General features: G+C 50.2%; 1 protein-coding gene across 3 annotated transcripts in view; it reads right to left on the bottom strand.

The window, feature by feature from the left end:
- Window positions 1–4,255: 4,255 nt before the first annotated feature.
- The window catches only part of SMAD6 (SMAD family member 6), an 80,666-nt gene continuing 62,901 nt past the window's right edge, over window positions 4,256–22,020 (bottom strand). For all 3 annotated transcript variants that reach the window (XM_036305610.1, XM_036305622.1, XM_036305618.1), the window contains one exon: window positions 4,256–5,228. In XM_036305610.1, coding sequence (XP_036161503.1) covers window positions 4,687–5,228 — 542 coding nt within the window. In that variant the 3' untranslated portion in view covers window positions 4,256–4,686. The remainder of the gene's footprint in view (window positions 5,229–22,020) is intronic.

Raw genomic sequence — 22,020 nt, 5'->3', positions numbered from 1 at the left:
GGAGGTAGTTCCTTATCCTGAGGGTGCAGGGAGTCATCAGAGAAGAGGCACACTGTCAGATTTGCGTGCAGACCACCACTTGGGGTGGGAGGAGAGTGACTTGAAAGAGGCAGGACTGGCAGGAGGCCCAGTTAAGAAGCCACAGCAGCTGTTGGGGACGGGGGTGCAGGGGGAGGCCCTGGTGTCACAGACTGGGGACATCCCCGTGGATCACCGTTCTACTTCCCCCTGAGGAAACGGAGGATTTCACAGGTAAGGCAATTGCCCAAATTCATCAGCTTTTTTCACCTCCCTGAGCTGCCTTTCAGGCCCCCAAACAGTGAGCACTCCTGAACGCTTCCTACATGCCAGTCCTGAGTGCGTAACATGCTGAATCCATTTCATCTTCCCAAGAACCTCAGAGGTAGGTGCTCTTATTATTGTTCAGATGAGGAAACTGCGGCACGGAGAGGTTCCGTAATGTAACGTGCCTAAGATCACATAGCTGGCCAGTGGCAGTCAGGATTATCATCAGGCAGCTGCAGCCAGAGGTGGCCAGAACGTTTAAGCCCCCTGAAATGTGCGTGGGGGACAGGAGAGGCGAAGGGGTGTATGTGCACGTCCTCCAGAGCACCGGAGGAATCTGTGCCCAGACAGAGGAAGCACCCAGACCGGAAATCCCGAGAGCTAAGCTTTAGGTCCAGCTCTGCCCTAAACTTGCTGGGTGACCTTGGGCTACTCACACCCCTCTCTGGGCCTAGAGTTTTCTCACATGAGGCATAAACACAGATCTGCAGAGTCCCCTCTCCTAGCTATGCTTCTCCCACTCCTAGATTAACCCCTCCACTCCCACACCCCAGACACTCCAGGAGACTAAGGCGGGGGGCGGGGCTGGAGATGGGGTGCACTGTGGAATGGAGAGGAAGTGATGGGCTAATCCTTCTCCAAAAACCTAGTCAACTGCAGAATATCCTGCCTCCCCCCCCCCCCCCCCACCCCGACTCTAGGCCTGAGTTTGCGTTTGGGACAGTAAGCCCCACCCACATTGCTTCCCAGAGCCTGCAGGGACCAGGCTGCACAACACTCCCGAGGCCAGGCCTTGCTTAGAAAGTGTCTCCTTCGGAGCCCGAGTCACCAGCTATGTGGGTGCTACCAGGGCCGCCAAGCCTGGGCGAGGGGAAGGAGGGCAGTCCTGCCGCCACTTGTGACAGTAACTCGGCCTCTCCTGTCTGGGACTTGGTTTCCCCATCTGTAAACTGAGGGGCTGGACCTGGATTCTCAGACCCCCATGAAGAAAGGCAGCCACAGGGCCTCCCCTTGACACTTGAGGCCCCCCACGGACCCCAGGGAGGTCCCCCGCCTCAAAGCAGGGCAGGTCTGGGAGGCGAAATAGCTGTGAGGTTGATGGCTCTGGGTCCCCTGAGGTTAGGCCTGCAGCGCAGACTGTCCCCAAGGGACAGGCCACTCCGGCAGAGCCAATCACAGCTAGCACACAGGAGCCCAAATGACAGCAACTGAGCATCAGTTTCTCCATCTGAAAAGGGGGAATAACTGAGAGCACTGCACGGAGATTAGGTGCATAAAAGACCCTTGGCACACAGGAAGGGCTCACAAACGGTTAGTGTTATTATCGACTTGAAAAGAGAAAATAATTCAGTGACTCCTAGCCCATCCCCAAGGAGCACAGCCCAGCTCTGCTCAGGCTCGAGGACCAAGGCCTGGGAGGTGCAGAACAGCAGAGGGAGTTGTGCCTCCCAGGAGGGCCAGGCCCAAGGCTGGCAGGGGAACCAGGACAGTTTTCTATGATAAACTGTGTGGTCCAAGAGGCTTAATTCTAGAGGGAGACAATGCCATCTGCCTGGTGGGCACCTCTGAGAATCTGGGAGATGGGGAAGGGATGCCACCATCTGGTCTGCATGAAGTAGACCGTGGCGGGAAGCAGGAAACCTGCTCACATCCCAGCACCCATGATCACCTGGCCTGAGATAAGCACTTCCCCACTTCAGGCCTCAGCTTCCTCATCTATAAAATGGGAGAGTTAAGCTCCGTCCCTCTTGCTCACAGATGAAGGGGAGTTATCACTTCCATGCCGAGGCATTGGGTGTGACTGGCTGCTGCCTCTAAGGGTAAGGAGTCTCTGTTAAGAGACTGGCATTAATGAGCCAGAAAGGGTTCAGGGCTCAGGGCTCAGGTGGCCTATTCCTGCCTGCAGCCTGGCCCTCCTCTGGGAAATCCCTTTAGTTTAGCTCTCATCAGCTCACTGGCCCACTCAGAAACCAGCCCATCTGCCTCCTGAATGCCAACTATTCTCCTCATCTTAGCATTTGTGGGCCCCCAGCCTCCCTTCCAGCCCTGGCCCTGTATTAGTAACAGATGATAGGCACTAATGATGAACTAGGTACGATGTGCTTTGCTGGATTCTTCCAATTCACACCTACTTCTCAGGTGGGAATAATTTTATCCCCTGAACACTGAGGTACCTTAAGTCTCTGAAGCCAGTCTGTAAATGGTAGAGCTGGAATTGGAATGCAGGCACGAGGACCAAGGCCTGGGAGGTGCAATGTCTGAAGACTCCCCTCTCCTGCCTCATCTGCACAGTGGATGCCTCCTGGTTTCTGCCACTCCTATGGCACTGCCCCTTTGCTCCTGTCCCCTCTGCCACTCCTAGCCCGTCATCTGGCCACTCATCTCTCCTGCAAGGATCAGAGGTGAAGCACTGAGACTTCCTGGGAGGTCCCCGCTCCCTTCCCTCCGCACTCCCACGGCTCTGGCTCCTTATTCTGTCTTCCTGGGGATCCTGCTGTTTGAGCCCGAGGTGCCTCCACGGACCCCACACTGAGGATACCCCAGTGTGCAGGCATCCCAGAGGAGCGTCTTCAGGGCAGGGTTCAGTGAGGTGCCCTGGCCTGTCCAGCTGTCAGCAGTGAACCAGCCCACAGGTACTCCTGGGCCTTCGTATGGAGACAGGAGTAAACGGGTGGGGAGTCTACTGGCAAATCACTTCAAGAAACAAAGTGAAATGATCCTTATTTTTTTGGACACAGTGGCTATGATCCCCACCTCTTGGCATTCACACTCTTGGGTAGTCTCTTCCATGTTAGCAAGAATGGCTTGTGTGATCAACAGACTATGCAGGAGTGATGGGATGTCACTTCTGAGATAAAGTTGTAAGAGGTGACAGCTTTGATCTTGGTCTCTTTTGGATCATGTGCTCTGGGGAAAGCCATGCCATGAGTGGCCAAATGCAGAGGCTTCCATGGTGAGGCACTGAGGCCTCCAGCCAACAGCCCCAGGAATAAGATTGGAAATGGGTCCTGCAGCCCTCACTAAACCTCGGATTATTGCAACCTCATGGAACCCTGAACCAGAACCACCCAGCTAAGCTGCTCCCACATTCCTGAAGCAGAAACAGTATGAGATAATAAATGTTAGCTGTTTCAAGCTGCAAAGTTTTAGGATAATTTATGATGCAGCAACAGAGAAGCCACAGGACTTCTCAGAGCATTTGCTATGCTGATGTAAATCTCCAGGAAAGATATACTGTATAACATAACATTCCCCTTCGCTATTTGGCCAAGGAGGCTTTCCTTTCTGAATTTCCTTCATCAGAGAAAACTGATGTAATATGGCTCTGGTCCTACAGTGAGATGCAACTTCTAACCTAGATCTGCCTCATGAGTGAGCCACTGACCCTTCCAGAACCTCAATTCTTCCCTGTTAGAGTAAAAAACCACCTGCCTTTGCATAACTCATGAATGTAGCCCCAGACGGGCCGATGCTGAGCTACTCAGAGTGGGTGGGAGGGCGGCCTGGGGAGGCCCTAAGAGGAGCGCAGAACCCTGGGTTCTGCGTGGTGGTAGGTGAGCCTACAGCCCACCGCCTGCTTTTCCCCGAGTGAGATGTAGTGTTTTCTTCTAGCTTGTGCATGGCTCAGAGACAGGAGGCGTGGGCCTGAGTCTCCACCATCCGACTGGAAGTTCCTCTAGGCCAGAGCAGGAGCCTCCATCATCAGTCTGGGATGGAGCCCAAATACTCTCCCCTTTCCCTCCTCCTCCCATCCTGTGGACACACCACAGCCATGGGTAAGAAGGAACAGCAGAACTCCTATGGTCTTAAGAGTAAACATGCCCTTCCTCCCTTTTTAGTTTATTCCCTCTACTCTTTATCTGGTAAAGGGATCAGTCAAATTTCAGGATATCTGATGGGTCAGAAACCCACTAATACCATGCATGTCCCTCTTTGTTAAAAAGAAGACAGTTTAAAAAAAAAAAAAACCTAGAATGCGAATACTTTATTATCAATGAGTGACTGGTTTAGCATTTTGTCTGGGCATTAATATTTCAAAAACCATACACCAAACCCAGGCTTTTCCACCTAGCTCTGCTGTATCATTTTCTTAAAAAAAAAAAAAAAAAAAAAAAAAGGAGAGGGAGGAGGAAAAGAAAGAAAATATATCTGTATTGAAAGAATTATAAGCCAAAGTGCGTCTTTCTTGTTTTGTCCATATACACACATTGCACCATACATAAATAATTACATTGTAAAAATGACTCCATAATTACAAGTATAATATATATTTCCATATAATATATAAAACTTTATATTAAATCTAGGTAGATGATATTTGGGGGGTTTCGTCCGTGGGGCTGTGTCTCTGGCACTGGCCCGCCTGGCGGTGGGCAGGTCGGCCAGGCCTCGCGGCTGCCGCTATCTGTGGTTGTTGAGCAGGATCTCCAGCCAGCAGGGACAGGAGGTGATGAACTGCCGGGAGTAGCAGGGCCCCCAGCCCTTGGCGAAGCTGATGCGGACGCTGTTGGGGTCGTAGGGGCCGTCGGCGGCGTCGGGCTCGGGCCCGTGCTGGAGCAGGCCCGAGCGCTCGAAGTCGAACACCTTGATGGAATAGCCCGGTGGCACCTTGCGCACGACGAGGGCGCGTCCGCCGGGCGCGTCCAGCGTCGGGGAGTTGACGAAGATGGGGTGCTCGCCACGGTTGTAGGCCCACACGCCGTCAGGCTCCTTGCTGAGCAGGATGCCGAAGCCGATCTTGCTGCGCGTCCGCCGCACCGACTCGCTGCGCTGATCCAGGTTGAGCTGGCCCAGGCAGAAGCCGCTGCCCTGAGGTAGGTCGTAGAAGATGCTGACGGCCTGGTCGTACACCGCGTAGAGGCGGCCCACACGCGTTCGGTGCTCCCAGTATGCCACGCTGCACCAGTGGCTCGGCTTGGTGGCATCTGGAGACATGCTGGCGTCTGCGGGGCAAGCACAGGGCACAGGATGTTAGCGATTCAGGCTGGGGAAGCGGGTGGCCGAGGGGAGCAGCACTCCTGCCAGGACGCTGGGGGTTGGGTGGTGTCTCTAGCAGTCAACACAGATGTCAGCAAATACAGTGGGACCTTGACTTACAAGTTTAATTCGTTCGGTGACCGAGCTCGTAACTCAAATGACTCATATGTCAAATCGTTAAAGTGAACGAGTGAGACACGTGATGCTGGGCTGATGTTGTGGCGTTCGCTGTGACGTTCGCTGCGCCAACTAGTGGTGGGGTATCTGAAGCTGGCTCCTAACCCGAATTTTAGCTCGGAACTCAAAGCAAAAAATCGGCCGAGAGACGGCTGGTATATCGAAAAACTCGTTAGTCGGGACACTCGTAAGTCAAGGCCCCACTGTACTGTGTGCCAGGCTGTCCTCAGGAAATTTAACAAACAGGAGGGCACCCCCCCCCCCCCAAAAACACACACACACTCACTCACTCACTCACTCACTAACTCACAGAGTAAAAACAGAGGTTATAAATGTACAGAGAAGGCAAGGCACCGACTGTGTGCTAGGTGTTGTGGAAACACAAACATGAACCACACCCAACTCCTGGCCATAAAATTTCTCAAGCTGGCCAAAGTTGGAGAAACACCCATGCACCCAAAGGAGGCGCTGGGCCTTGAGCACCTGCAGTGCGCACCTGACCTCAGCGAGTCCTCCAATCACCCTATGAGGAGGCCATCTTCTCCTTTCACAGAAGGACCCAAGACTGCAGGCACCAGCAGCCTGCTCTCGGCCACACAGGTAGTGAGTGGCATGGCCAGGATTTGAACCAAGTCAGTCCAAGCCTCCGCCTGAACAGAGCAGGGTTAAGTATTAGAGGGCATAGTCACCAACCAGGGGACTCAGGCAGAGGAGGTAAGGGGGGGGGGGGGGTTGGCCCCCAGGGTCCCTTCTAGCCCAGAATGGGAACTGCCCGACTGCTCCCAGCCTGGCCCTTGGGCAGTGTGCCCAGTTCCCCCAGTGCCCGCTGCACCCTGCCACTCGAGTTGGCTCTCTGGCAGAAAGTGCAGGTTGTCACCAGGACCGCAGCATCTCTGAGAAAGGGAAGGTGAAGGTCTCTAAAATGCTAGAGAAAGTCACTCCTCAAGGGCTTCGGAGTCTGCCAGCTCTCACGGTTGTGTGCTGTGTCTCTCTGGGCCTCCGTTTCCCCACAGACAAAAAGGGGTGCCCTGGAGGATGACTGGCATCCTTTCTCCCTCCAGCCTGGGGCATCTCCGTGTGTCCAGGTGAATTTAAGTTTTCTGAGACCAGACCACACACACACACACGCTGGAGTCTGTCTTGAAGTGCAGCCCATGCTCGCTGTTCTCGTGTGGGCAGCTGTTCAGAGTCAGAAGCCCTTTAATGTCTGCTCTTTCCCTGGAGCTCACAGCTCTGAGGAGCCGTGGGCACCCATGACTGCCCAGTCTGGTGACATGTTCCCACCCGGGCTCTGCTGGGGCGTTTGCCCAGAGCGAGAATTCTGCTGGAGGCCTGATGAGAACACAGCAAAGGCGCCTATTCTCCAAGAGAAACTGATTAAAGTCCAACTAAACCTGAGAGAAAAAACCCTGCTAACAACTTCACTGAGGAGCCTGCGTATGGTCAGCTCTGACCGTCAGCTCAGCCTTACCCACAAGCCCCAGAGCAGCAGGGCAACTGGCCCCCTGACACCTCCTCCTCTGTGCTAGGAAGCCCGCCTGGCTACCTGGCAGGAAACTGTCTGCCTGAGGGGCCTCCCATAACCCGCCAGCTCTGCTGTGGCCTTGGGCTGGGCACAGCCCCAAAGGGCACGCCCCTCATTCTATGAGTGGCTTCAGGTCCCAGCCATAGGTCCCTAGGACAGCTCCTGAGGAGGCATCATTTTACCTCACATCCTCCGTCCAGGGCCCTCCTGGTTCCAGCTGACTGTCATGTGGGGAACGGAGAGGCCCTGCTCCCTGCCCTCACTGACCTGCCCCTTAGCCGGTGGACAGAGACCACTCTATCCCATGGTGAATGACCAAGCTGTGGGCACTGGGTCAGTCCCAGCAGGTGGGCAGCCTTTGCCCCTCTCCAACCACCCACCCACCCACCCACCTGGCACTGGTTGCGAGTTCCCAAGCACCATCCCAGCCTGGCCATCAGATTCCAGCACTAACCTTCTCACCAAGCAAAGAGAGTTAGCATAGTGCTCTCAGCAGAGAGAGGTGAAGAAGCAAAGAAGCTATGCCTGGAGGGCTCTGGGCAATAGGAACCCCCGAGTGTCTTCCATGAGCTAGGCGCCTTCTGCACAACAGCCCTGGTTCACCTCTGTTATCACCCCATTTCACAGGTACAGAAACTGAGGCCCAGGGAGGTGCCCTAACAGCTCGAGGGCACACACTATTGAGTTCTGTAGCCAGCATCAGTTCCAGGCCATACTCCAGAAGGGAGTGCTTCTCCATACTCTGGGCAGACTCCCCCCTAAAACCCGTGCACACTGAACAAGTCCCTCCCTTTCCCTAAGCCTCAGTCTCCCTATCTGTAACCATGACTATTCTCATGGTCTCTGTGTCCTAGAGGTGCTTACCCACAAGCCTATGAGTCACTCCCCTCTAACCCCCAAACAAAGGTCCTTCACTCCCCAAGGACTCACTGCAATCCCCCTTTCACAGATAAGGCTCAGAAAAAGCCACCTTTGCCCCCAGGTGTAGCTGCTCCACTGTACCAGAGAAAGAAACAGGTTCACAGTCAGAATGTGGGGAGTGAGGGTGAGGATAATGGGACTGGGGTCGGGGTGGGGTTCCTCTCTCCCATCTTCCATAAGGCTTTCAATCCAAGGCCAGATGGGACTTCCTGTCCCCTCCTCCCACCAGCCAAGCCAAATGCCCCCTGATCATCTGCACCCTCTCCCTTCCCAATCAAGACCTGTGTCCCTGGCTTTACCCCAGAGCCCCTCACGGGGATGGTGAAATGTGCTTGGGGACAAACCTCACGGAGCTGCCCCTAGGGCCCAGCCTGCCCCTGCCCCAGCTCTCAGGCTCAGGGACACTGCCGGGGCCAGGTCTCGCCTCCTGCAGACTCTTTGGCTGAGCAGACTAGGTGACACCTCATCAGGCTTGGGCTCCTGGCCAAATCTTCCAAATTCCAGAAAATGGACGACGCCTCAGAAAAGCCCTCCCTGACCCCTCCCTCCTGTGCAATTACAGGCTCAGCCCCTCCCTTGGCCTGAGCAGGTGTCACTGCCCCTGGCTAGGCTAGACTCTCAAATGGGAAGGGGTGGGTCTCAGTTCTGTCTGTCCCAAGGCTGCATGTATCCCTACTGTGCTCTCAAAGCCACTAAAAGGGAAAGAAAATACATCTCAAATGTTGGCACACTGTCCTCGCCCCCATCAGAATCCTGCTCAGCAGGTGGGGCCCATGGGCTGGGCCAAAGGGGATGGTGGGCAAGGACTTAAGTTGCAGGTCTGACCTGAGAACAAGCCAACAGGTGAGCCAGCACCATGTTCTGGGGAAATCCCCATCCCCATCCAGCTCTTAGGGACTCAGGGCTCCAGAGCTTGAGGACCCCGTGACAGCATCTCATCTGGGGACCCCCAATACTTTGGGCTTTCACAAACCAATACACTGTGTAACAGAGAGGTTGAGAATGTCACAGGGTTACCACTATTTTATTTTGTCATGACATTAAAAATCCCCAAGACCATCTACTATCACTAGCACAGAATAAAAGTGTAATTTGCCCGGCCAGCGTGGGGAGGTCACGGTTCGATTCCCAGTCAGGCACATTCCGGGGTTTTGGGCTTGATTCCCAGTGTGGGGTGTGCAGGAGGCAATGGATCAATGATTCTCTCTCATCATTGATTTTCTATCTCTCTCTCCCTCTCCCTTCCTCTCTGAAATCAATAAAAAAATACATTTTTTAAAAAAAGTGTAACTTAACACTAACAAAATTACAGAAGTATAATTTGATACTAAAAAAAATCAGAAATTTTAAAGTTAATACATCTAGTGATCAGCAATTTTCAACCGATGTGTTACAAGAATTTTTAAAACATGCAATACCTGACTATTTAGTCAGGGGTACTGACCTATTTTCCTTTAGATTGTCAAATAAACAAAATGACAATAGGCAACACAACAATAGCCATCCGGTGTGAATGCCCTGTCTCGAACCATACATATAGGTCATACAATAGAGCTGCATCTTATTGGTCACATTGCATAATAAGGTTGCATCTGATTGGTTAATTCTTGGTACTAGAAAAATCTTTATATAAAAGTATAGACACCTAATTTTTTTAAAAAGTCACTTTGGAGCAAAAAGGGCAGGTAATTACTACTATTATTTTCTTTTGTAAGTCAATCAAAATTATATCTATGGACGGGAGGGGTGTCAGATTGGCAAAATATGTATGTTTTTGGTGTGCCGCAGTAATTTAGTAATTAATTTATGTGCACCATGAGACGAAAAGGGTTGAAAATCACAGCATTTAGATTATAAGAAATTTTCTTATTTCTTTCATCATGGACCAAAGAAAACTTAGTCCTAAAACTAGCCTGTGTGAACCACTGATTGAGTCCAATGTCCTTGTGTCCAAAAGATGGCACCCCTGGGTGCAGGGTGACTCCCCTGAGGTCATACAGTGGGGTGTGGCAGAACTGGGACCAGAACTTGAAACCCCAGAATTCCAAGCTAACGCTTGCCACATGATCTAAAGGTTCCAGAACTGCGATAGACCGGATGGAGGCAGACCTAAACTAAGGCTCTCACCACTGACTACATGTGTGGCTGTGGGCAAGCCTCAGTCTCCCCGTTTGGAAACAGGCTATCCATAACTGAGTGCCTCACTTACACAGTCTATCTTGGGGTTTTCTGGGAACTCCCGGCAGATCAGCTGGGTGCAGAAAGCAGCAGCTGGCTGTTACTGGTCCCAGCATTGGGTTGACTCTCCAGAGACCTGGGATCCCTAGGGGTGTTGGGAGTCACGACCCCTCCACAGTCACCACCATGGGAGGCTACAATAGGACCGTGGACAGCAATGCCCTTTGCAAACTGTTAAGGTTTAGCTCCCAGCCTGGGTATAATGAAGAATGAAGCAATGCGTAACTAAATGTCTAGATTAGAACAAAGGTGAGTAGTGCTGTGGCACTATTTCACTGCACACACATGTACATACATACATGTGTGTATTCATATCTCCTGCAGTGTCTGACAGAAGGTGGCACACTGTCTTTGAGAGGACTGGCGCCCCCAAACTGATCAAAGCCCTATTCCATCCACCACACCACACCTCCCATCTGCAGCCTGAGCTGCCACTCGGGGTGCAGGGGGACAGTCTCTTGCAGATCTTTTTCTCCTCATGGCTCCAAGGCTGTGGTCTAGCCATCAGCCTAATTAGGAACCGGCTCCTTAATTGCAAATAAATGCTGGGGAGTCAGACCCGAGTGAACAACATCAAAGATGACCGAGCTCTGACCGAAACTCCTGCTCACTACCCCTGCTCGGGGCCTGGCCTAATTCCCAGCCAGACTCTGGGTCCTGGCTGGGACGGTTCCTGGGGGAGGAGGGAAGGAGAGGCGCAGTCTGTTGCTGATCTGCCAGGAGTCCTAAGTCAGGTGTCCTGCCTCCAGGCTCTCATCAGGAAGGTGACCTCCTTCTCCTGGCCGCAGTCTTCCCACCGAAACAATCAGCTCTAAATTTCTGTGATTTAGTGAATGTTCACAGCAACTCTACTCATAATCACCCAATCTTGGAAAACTGCCCAGATGTCCAACAGAAGAATGGATGCTACAGACTGAATATTTATGTCCCCTTCAAATTCACATGTTGAAATCCTAACCCCCCAGTGTGATGGCACTTGGAAAGGTGGGGCCTTTGGGAGGTCATGAGGGTCATGTATGGGATGCGTGCCCTTATAGAAGACATACCAGAGAGCTCTCTAACCCTTCCAGAATGTGAGGAGCAACAAGAAGAAGCCATCTATGACCTAGAAATGGGCCCCTACTATATACACCAAATCTGCCAGCACCTTGACCCTGGACTTCCTAGCCTCCAGAATTGTGAGAAATAAATGTGTTACTTAAGCCACGCAGTGTATGGTATTTTGTTATAGCAGCCCAAATGGACTAAGATAATGAACAAAGATAAAGTACATCCCTGGCATAAAAACAGACACAGAGCTCAATGAAACAAAATAGAGCCCAGAAATAAACCCAGGCCTATATAGTATATGGTCAATTAATATATGACCAAGGAGGCAAGAACATATCATGGGGTAAGGACAGTCTATTCAATCAATGGTGTTAGGAAAATTGGACAGATACTTGAAAACAAACAAACTAGACACTTTCTTACACCATATACAGAAATAAACTCAAAGTGGATTAAAGACTTAAATGTACCACTCGAAACTATAAAATGCCTAGAAGAAAACATAGGTAGTAAAATCGCTAACATTTCTCTTGGCAATATTTTTTCTGATATTATCTCCTCAGGCAAGGGAAACAAAGGAAAAAATAAGCAAATAGACTACATCAAATTAAAAAGTTTTTGCACAGCAAAGGAAACCATCAACATGAAAAGATAGTCTACTGAACGGAAGAACATATTTGCCAATGAAACATCTGATAAGGGATTAATATCCCAAAAAAACAAAAACAAATGAACAAAAAGGACCAATCCAATTAAAAACAGGCAGAGGACCTGAATAGACACTACTCCAAAGAGGACATACAGACGGACAATAGATGTAAGAAGATACTCAATGTCACTAATCACCAGAGAAATGCAAATTAAAACCACAATGAGATATCACCTCACACCTGTCAGAATGGCTATCATCAATAAATCAACAAACAACAAGCGTCGGTGAGGATGTGGAGAAAAGGGAACCACTGTGCACGGCTGGTGGGTGCAGCCACTGTGGAAAACAGTATGGAGTTTCCTCAAAAAAATTAAATATGGAACTGCCCAGCATTTCCACTTCTGGATATAGATCCGAAGAAACCTGAAACACCAATTCAAAAGAATATATGCACCCCTATGTTCACTGCAGCATTATTTATAATAGCCAAGATATGTAAACAACCCAATCAACAGACAAGTGGATGAAAAAGTTGTGGTATATATATACAATGCAGTATTGGTCATAAAAAAGAATGAAATTTGCCTTGCCAGTGGTTGAGCGTTGTTCTGTGCACAGAAGGAAAGGATGCCGGTCGATTCCTGGACAGGGCACATACCTAAATTGCGGGTTCAATCCCTGATTGGGGCACATACAAAAGGCAACCAATTGATTCTCTCTCAAATCGATGTTTCTCTCCCTTCCTCCCTTCCTCTCTCTAAGCATGTCTTTGAGTGAGGATTAAAAAACATAAATAAATCTTACCATCTGTGACAGCATGAATGGACCTAGAGGGTATTATGCTAAGTGAAATGAATCAGACAAAGACAAATGCCATATGACTTCACTTTTATGTGGAATCTAAAGAACAAAATAACAAATGCAATAGAAACGAACTCATGGATACAGAGATCAGACTGACGGTTATCATAGGGGAGTGGGGTTGGGGGGCTGGGGAAAAGTGAATGGATTAAGAAGTACAAACTGGTATTTACAAAATAGTCACGGAGATGTAAAGTACAGCATAGAGAATATAGTCAATAATACTGTAATAACTACGTATGGTGCCAGGTGGTACATCAGGGGGCCCCTCTGTAAAGTATGACTGTCTAACCCAGTGGTCGGCAAACTCATTAGTCAACAGAGCCAAATATCAACAGTACAACGATTGAAATTTCTTTTGAGAGCCAAATTTTTTAAACTTAAACTATATAGGTAGGTACATTGTTATTAACTTAATTAGGGTACTCCTAAGGCTTAGGAAGAGCCACACTCAAGGGGCCAAAGAGCCGCATGTGGCTCGGGAGCCGCAGTTTGCCGACCATGGGTCTAACCCAGCCGTGGGCAAACTACGGCCCGCGGGCTGGATTCGGCCCGTTTGAAATGAATAAAACTAAAAAAAAAAAAAAAAAAAAAGACCGTACCCTTTTATGTAATGATGTTTACTTTGAATTTATATTAGTTCACACAAACACTCCATCCATGCTTTTGTTCCGGCCCTCCGGTCCAGTTTAAGAACCCATTGTGGCCCTTGAGTCAAAAAGTTTGCCCACCCCTGGTCTAACCACTATGCTGTACACAAATACAAAATGATACAAAATGATATTGAATATAAACTGTAATTGCAAAAGAAGAGTTAAAAAGAAAACAAAACAGTGAAATAAAAAAAAACCACACAAAGAACAAGGTACATCCATACAATAGGATGTGACTCACCAATAAAAAGGAACTACTGAATCATATAACAACGCATATCAGAAGCCCGAGTTGCCAACAGCCCACAGAAGTGCTATTTGTTTCCATTTATATGAAATTCTCAAATAGACAAAACTAACCTATAGTGATAGAAATCAGTACAGGGATTACCTGTGTGGAGTAGGGATGATTGGGAAGGAGCATGAGTGGGTGGGGTGATGGAAATGTTTGATATCCTGATTGGTACAATGGGAACTCAGGTATACACATGGTAAAAAATCATGACCTATACACCTAAGAGCTGTGGATTTCATTGTAGGTATGAGGCCATGAAAGAATTAAAATTAAAAAAGTAAAAATGTTCTGCCCAGGCCAGCTCTAGTTGTGGAGTAGCTCGGCAGGGCTCTGTGGTTGCCCCGGGGACAGCCCTGTGTTTCCAGACCGGGCAGGGGTGGCCCGGCTTCCTGGTGATGCCCACATTCCTGCCACCAGAGGGAGGTGGATGGCTGCGGTGGGCTGGAGGAGACGGCTCACAATAGGCCCGCTCCCCTAAACTGGAGCCAGCCCCTCCAATGGTTGGCATTCCTTCCTCTTGGCCGCTCTGCCCAGGGAGGGTGCTTTGAGCCCAACATGTAATTTTGTGGGGGTGCTGAGGCACCAAGGGGGCTAAGTGCAGTCTGGGGGAGGCGGGGAGAGCTGAAATCCCAAGAAAAGCCTTTAGCTTCTTCGAATCAGCAGTTTTCTGTCAAAACAAAGGGCAGGAACGTTCCTGTGTGCTCCCCCGTGGGCTGCACGCTCCAAAAGCTTGAGCACACGCGATGCAGCTTGTTTTCCTCCTGATTCCCCCCTTTCCATTTGGCCAGACCGCCTTGGCCTCCGCCATCCTGTGAAGGGAACCTAAGACGTGCCGAGATTGTTTCTGATCCCTCAGACTCTCAGGGAGCTAGACATAAAGGCTCAGAGTATTTGCAGGAGGCCAGCCAGAGTCCTCTTGGTCTCCAGGGTCCTGGCCGTCCACCTCACCCCATGCTCCTCTATGTTCACAGCCTTTGCTGCTGCTTCATACCCCTACTTGGGCCACAGCAGCCTCCCTGCCCCTCTCAGGTCTGGATGGAAAGGGTCGGCCCAGCCACACCTCAATGAGCAGGAAGCAAGGGCAGACAGACCCAGACCCCACTGAGAGCTGGGAAGGGAGATTCAGAGACAGAAGCTCAAACAGGTTAAGTGACTTGCCCTGGATCATCCAGCAAGTTGGTGGCAGAGCTGGAGAGAAACCCAGGGCTGGCTTTTCCAATCGCCTTTTCACAAGCCAGGCTGGGGCCTCCAGTCCCCCTGGAAAACGCCTTTCTTCTGTCCCATGTCATGCCTGTGGCTTCAAGTTCCAGTCCAACCGGCAGCTTTTTCATCCATGGCTCCTAGGCCTGGGAATAATTACATGGCCCTGCATCTGGTTAACCTAACACCCCTTTAAAAGCCTTGTTTGCCCATTAGATAAGTAGTTTTTGTTATCAAACTGAAGGGGGAAAAAAGAATTTCTACTTAACCTTCCTTTGTCATTTTAAGCTGCAGAAATGGCTTCAGGTTTTGCAGTGAGTCCAAAGATGCAGCATTAATTAAAGGCTCTTTTTTTCTTTGTTAAGGGAGGGGGCGATCAGCCCTTTATTCACTGAGCTCGGGCAGTAAAAGCAGAGAAGGAATGTACACAGGCCCCATTAATGGTCAACAGCTTAGACCAAGCCTCTCTGCTGAACTCTTTCCAAAAGCAGGGCCCAGCTGACAGGAGTTTCCTCTTACTCGCTCCCACCCCCCACCCCCCACCTCAGAGCCAGCACCTTTGGCTCCTAGAGGAAGCCAGGCTTCCAAGAGGAAGTTCCTAATCGGTCATTACATCACGGGTGGTCTGGCCACCACTGCCGCCTACACAGGGTCCACCTTGGGGGCTCTTTCAGCCGCTGGTCACCTGAGGCCAAGGACTGTGCTTACCGGACAGTCAACCAGCCACATATTTGCTGGTGGCGGGGTTTACCCCCAAGACAGAGAGTAAACAGAAATGCAAAAGGAGAATGTCAGTGAGCAGAGGAGGAAGGCCAAAAATGGGACAGTCCATGTGGCCAAAATTCACTGCAAATGCAAAAACTGAGGCCCAAAGAGCTCAAGTGATTTCCCAAGGTCACAGCAGAAATTAGCCACATGCCTAGGACCGTCGGTTATCTCCTGCACAGGCTGGATTAATGTGGGCCCAGGAGCCAAACTGCCTGCATATAAAGCTCAGCTCTGCCACTCACCAGCTGTGAAATCTTGGACAAGTGACTTCACCCCTGGGGCCTCAGTGTCCTAATCTGTAAAATGGGGATGCAATCAGTGCTTACTTCAAGTGTGTCTAATAATGCCTGGTTCAAAAAAAGCACTTCATAAGTAATAGCTACTATTATTTCACTAATATTATTACCACTGTACACCTACCTCTATATATTATTTGTGTAAATTATTTACAAGATTGATTCAGCTGGCATAGTTTCATAAGGGTATTCATATTAGGTAATAATACCTGCAAAGATAAGATGTACCAATGGAGTTGAGAACCAAGGGGAAATCATAACAGTAGTAGTGGTGGTGATAATAAAAACAACCAGCCAATAATAATAATAATAATAATGTCCGCTGACATTTAATAAACCTTTACCAAATACCAGGCAGAGTATGAAGCACTTTAAATGTACCATTGCGACATACTATTCATTTTCTCAGTCATTTCCCATTTTAAGATGAAGGAGCTAAGGCCCGAACGTTCCACGTCCACAGTCCTCAGCTAGGAAGTTGCAAAGCTAGGATTTGAACTCATGTCTGTCTAGGCTTAGAGACAAGGGACTGTGCATTACTCCCATTGGGTGCAACCTGTGGTCTACAAAACCCCAGAGGACTGCAAGGGCAAGAGCATAGGGACTGTGCTATAATAACGCAGCTATGTCCACTCTACGCCGGCACATGGAGGCTCCATGAAGACTGGACAATAAAAGGGATCCTTGGGTGTGGCCACTGCCCCACACTCACTACCCACCTTCCCGTGAGGGCAGTGGGGTTTTCAAATAGCATGCCTTGTCACAACTGTCTATGGCCTCTATGCAGCCCTGCAAACACATACACTTTTTTGGTTTTTCAGTTTCTCCTATACACTCCATGCTCCCATCACCCCTCCAAACACAAGCAGCATTCAAACAGATCCTGTGCTACAATAAAGAACGAAGATCTTGAGAAAGGGCAGCTAATCCTGGCTGAGTCACTGGAGGATGAAGGTTGCTGGGTGCCCTGTGCTCTTCATCAGTTCTCCCTCCCGCACTCCCCAAGCCCATTCTGACAGACGCCAGTGCAGCATGGGAATCCGCCTGGCTGGCCTGACGCTGAGCCCACCCTGTCCCCTTTTGTGCTGCCTCATCGGCCCCATGTCTCCAGTGGGACAAAGTGGCAGCCTGGCCGAGGTGGTAAGGTTTCCATTCTTTTATCTTGTGCCGTATTCAAACAAATCCTGAAAAGATGGACTCATCTTGCAACTTGACATAAAACAAGCATTAGCCCAGGCCCTAATAGGCAGACCTGTGGGAGGAAAAAACCCGGGGCCCCGCTTTCATCAGCATCCATCTCGCCCTGGAGCCCTGGCAAGACTGTCCCAGCTTCCCTAGGCCCAGGGACCAGTGGCTTTTCTGCCTAGGCCTTGGTGCGTCCTTCTTTTCATTATTTATATATATTTCAGAAAGGGAGCGAGAGATAGAAACATCAATGATGAGAGAGAATCACTGATCGGCTGTCTCCTGCACACCCCCTACTGGGGATCGAGTCTACAACCTGGGCATGTGCCCTGACTGGGAATGGAATCATGACCTCCTGGTTTATAGGTCGATGCTCAACCACTGAACCACGTCGGCAGGGCTCAGTGCATCTTTCTTAACACTGCAGGCAACTACGGCTTCTGAGAGCCACACTGAGGCTGCCATTAGACTGGCCTCCCCCATCACAGCCGATGGATCGGACTCCACGCCAGAAGCACTGGTGAGGGCAGGAACCGCTCTATCTCTGGCAGGCAGTGGAGGCAGGTGGGAGAATTCTGGTTCCTGTGCGCTGGGAGGGAAGGATGGTGACAAGTGTCTGAGGGAAGAGACTGTGATAAACAGCTTATACAATCAGCCCACATTTTTAGAACCAGTTTCAGCAACAAAAGGCTTCAGTGAACTTTGCTCCCATTCCAAGTCCTCTTTTGTTTTATCCGAAAGACTCTGTGTTTGTTTGTTTTCCTACCCAGAGACCCTCTGGGCCCAGGGGTTGGGAAAGCCTGGCTTTTCATATTGGGCCTGCAAAGATTTAAAATAAGGATTCGGGAAGCTGATAAAGCTGAGTACCTTGGTCCCCAGGGAAGAAGGGAAGGGGCCCCATCTTCCCTGCCTGGGGGTCTGCACTGCTGATGGCTGAATTCCTGAGTTCACACACAAACCAGGCCCCTGGCTGGCGAGTCTGGGTTTTCATCTTAGGCTTTAAGTGCCAAAGTTCACTGATTTGATCCAACTTTGACTTCCTTGCTGACTCTAAGACCACAGAGAACACAATCGGCCCTTTGGGGGTTCAGATGGGGACAGCCCAGGCACGAGTCCGAGGGTCCAAGGGGCAGGGATGCAGGTCGGTGGCAGACAGCAGTGTTGTGAATCAAGGAACATTCCTGCCCTGCAGGTTCCCAGAGTTAGGACAATTTGGGGCACTTCCATTTTTCTTTTATTTCCCCAATACAATTTGAGTTTCATTAGCAAACCTCCTGCCTCAGACTTCTACTTGGACCCAATATAGAGCCATAAAAGCAAAGTACCTCAAAACTGCCCTCAATCATCCCGTCTCAATTCTAAGGGACAGGAACCCCCCCCCCCCCCCCCCCAGTGGTACAGAAACATCCCAGTGGATGACCAGGTGAGGCCCACACAAATCCTTGGCCTCGTCATCTCCTGCTATCAGGGTCCCTTAGCTCTCTGTGCCTTTAATACCCCACTCTGCGTGTACTTGGTCCATCCCACTGTCTCTGGATCTGTAAGGCTCCCCGAGACCAAAGGCAGCAGAGGTTGAACTGGTGCAAATCTTCACAGCTCTGTTCCTACGGGCATGCGGCTGCGTCTCTGTCTCCGAGTGCGGGTCTCTGAGTGCAGGGCGGGGAGTAGAGGGGGAAGTGCAACAGGGCTCTTTGTTTAAAAATCATCCAGAATTTCAATGGTGAAAGCAGAGCATTAAAGGGAGGGGAGGCCCCTCTGAGCACCGGCCTGAGCGAGGCATGTGTTGCCTACTTTCGAAGCAGGCCCTGCTCAGCACTGGCTTCCTCTCACTTCATACCTCACTCAGAGGGGTGGAGGGGATTAGTAAAAGGCCCAGAACAGTAACCAGCACTCAAGGAATATGAGCTTCCTCCCGTTCCCCCGTGTTTTCAGAGCTTACTCCACCGGCAAGACCCCGAAGTCACCTCCCTTGAAAAGCCTTCCCCAGTCCCTGGGTCTGAATCTCCTCTGTGACTGATGCTGTCATCAGGTGGGTGTGTCTCCACCCCACCCACCTGGGAGCAGGCTGGCCTAAGATCAGGCTGCTTTCACCTCTGCCCCTCCTCCTCTGGGACCGGTGGCTGTGCCGCCTGACCAGGGTGCTCTTAACAATGGGAAATCATCAGGTTTTCCCTGCGTTTGAAAAAGGCACAGCCGCAGCGCTGTTCCCATTCTACAGGACACCTCTGATGCTCAGAGGCCAGGACACTGAGGCAGGGAGGGAGAAGCAAAAGTCCCTACGTTGCTGGTCCTCATGATGCAGCCTGGCCTATGGAATACGAGATGAGCTCACTATATGCAAGGTTTGTTTCAGCGGCTCAAAAAAAACAACAACCAAAAATCACCTAAAGCCTACAGTCATCTCATCTGGCAATGGGGGTGGATTTCATTTCTCTGTTTTGCTAAGTCAATCAGGTGAAGGGAACAGAGAGCAAGTCTCTGAGTGGAAAAGCCAAAGAAGAGTGTGGGGGGCTGGCTTTCTTGTTTGCAAAGCTCTCAAAAACATGCCTCACCAGCACTAGCTTGTTGTTACTTACCAACAAGACAGTATCATGTGACCTTTGCAAGTCAAAATACACCTGCCTTATTTACATTAAAGATGCACTTTGGGATAAACAACCCCAAATTAAAGTCCCAGAGGTAAAGAAATTCAACTTTAAAATAAACCTTGCGTTAAATCATTTCCTTTAAAATATCCTTTTCTAACACAGAAGCCATAATCCACGCCTCTGCAGTGAATGCAGACTTCTCCACATGGGATTTTCTTCAAGTGAGGGTGGCCTAGATCATTCTTGTGTATTTCTGGAACACACAGGAGTGCTTTAGAATAACCAGAAAGCTAATATTGACTGGAGAGATCATTAAGCCACAATTAAATACTAATATTTGTTGTAAAGAATGCGGTGACATAAAATTTAAATGTTCCATGCAAAAGTGTTGCAAAATGACCCACGGGCTTGGCAGAAGCTCACCCCTGTGACCCCGTCTCCTGTCTGTGGCTATGCTACTGTGCACACTGAAGCAGCTAAAGCTGCTCGGGCCATCCTTGCCCAAGTTCCAGGATGCCTGAAAAGGGATAGCCTGTTTGATCTGGGGAGGGAGGGGCAGAGGAGAAAGGGAGCCAGTCTGCCAGCAAGTCCCTCAGGCTAGCGGAGAGACACAGACCTGAGCCCCATGCCTCAACCCCAAGTCCAATTAGCTCCTTTCCTGACAGGGTTGAAAAGTCACGGGTCTACTTAGAAAGCAGCATACACCTGGTGTGCATGGGCCAGCAAACATCAGCAGAGATTTGCTAAGTAATGATCCTGATTAAAGAGTTGTTGCAGGTGCCCTTTCCAGTCATCCTATGGGAATCCAGCTGCTATTGAGCACCAACTATCCATCTACCCCATCTCATTTAACCCTGAGGACAATCCTAGAAGGCAGACATAATCTTACAAAGGAGGACATGAAGGTGCAGGGAGATTAAGCCCCTGGTCCAAGGACACACAGCCAATTAGGAGGAATTTGAACCCAGAGCAGCCAGACTCCACAGCCACTCTTCCTTCCATTCCTCCTTGCAAAGTGGGCCCGGGTAGGCATTAAACTTCTAGCCTATACCTAGTTACCACAGGCAGTCAGTACAACCCCTCTCCCACGGGTGTGACTCGCGCCTCCTCCACAGAGGCTGGCGCCTGCCATGCTGCCCCCCCTCTTTCCTCCTCCCTTCCCAGCAGGCAAAAATGGCCCAATAGGCCCCCCAGTCTGCATTCCTGGAGCACAGGCCCAAATTGGGGCCACTAAGGAGGATCCCAAGTAATTCAGCCCATAAATCATGGCCATTGTGAATTTCCCTTTTAGCCACAGGCAAAGTCAAACTTTTCCTTCCCCCACCGTAGTTAACCACTCTTTGTTCACTGTATCTCTCCCAACTCCGCCTGGCTGGGGGCCAGCTCTCAATTATTAATTAATCTGGGAGGCACAGGTTGCATTCCTGGCCACCTAACCACTTCCTCCTCAGTGGGGAACTCACAGGCCAGGCCCTTTCAGTTACATCAAACATCTCACAACATCCCAGCCCTATCTTGTGGCCATAGCTGCAATAAAGGACACTTAAAACCAGTTTAAAATAACAGCAGAAAATCCAAATACCCAGAAGCCTCCTTTCCCAAATCCATCCCGCAGGGCCAATCCAACATGTGTGCCATTATCATCATAAAACCACAACATGCCTGTTTCTGGAAGTCAGTGAAATGGGGATCCATCCCCCTGACCTGCAGGCTGCGTGCTGTGTGTGTGTGTGTGTGTGTGTGTATGTGTATGTGTGCGTGCGTGTGTGCGTGTGTATGTGTATGTGTGTGTGCGCGTGTGTATGTGTGCGCGCGTGTATGCGTGTGTGTATGTGTGTGTATGTGTGTGTGCGTGTGTGTGTGTGTGTGTAGGAAGGGGTACCTGGTACACCCTCCCCTCTGATACTTCTCACTAGCCACACAGGGAGACACCAAGATTTAAAACAACGCCAAGAGGCAAATCCAGAGGCCAGACTCTAACTCCATGGCTCACTATCCTCACTGGGTGAAAAAAATGACAGGCAGCTGGGTGAGCAGAGGGCAAGCGAGGCTACAGTTGAGTTCAGGTTATTAAAGTTGTTCAGGTGTCTTCAGGGGTGGTAAGGAAAAGGATGGACGTGTGAGCCCCTCTATGTCTGGGTCAAGTCTATGGGAGGCCTTTGCATGGACAAACACCCACAAGAAATTTGGGATCAACAGAATGAGGTGACCTGCCATGGTGTGAAAGGTAGCCCCCATCTCACTATCCTGGGACCACACTCATGAACTGAGAACACAATTTTCCTAACATCAGTGCTGAACCCTTGGCTAATGGGGTAATAAGTAGGATCTTTAATTCCTAATCAGAAG

Source organism: Myotis myotis, unplaced genomic scaffold (assembly GCF_014108235.1).
Source record: "Myotis myotis isolate mMyoMyo1 unplaced genomic scaffold, mMyoMyo1.p scaffold_m19_p_1, whole genome shotgun sequence".
In the NCBI taxonomy this organism is placed as follows: domain Eukaryota; kingdom Metazoa; phylum Chordata; class Mammalia; order Chiroptera; family Vespertilionidae; genus Myotis; species Myotis myotis.
Note: the sequence above shows the minus strand (reverse complement) of the source record. Positions and strands in the feature narration are given on the sequence as shown.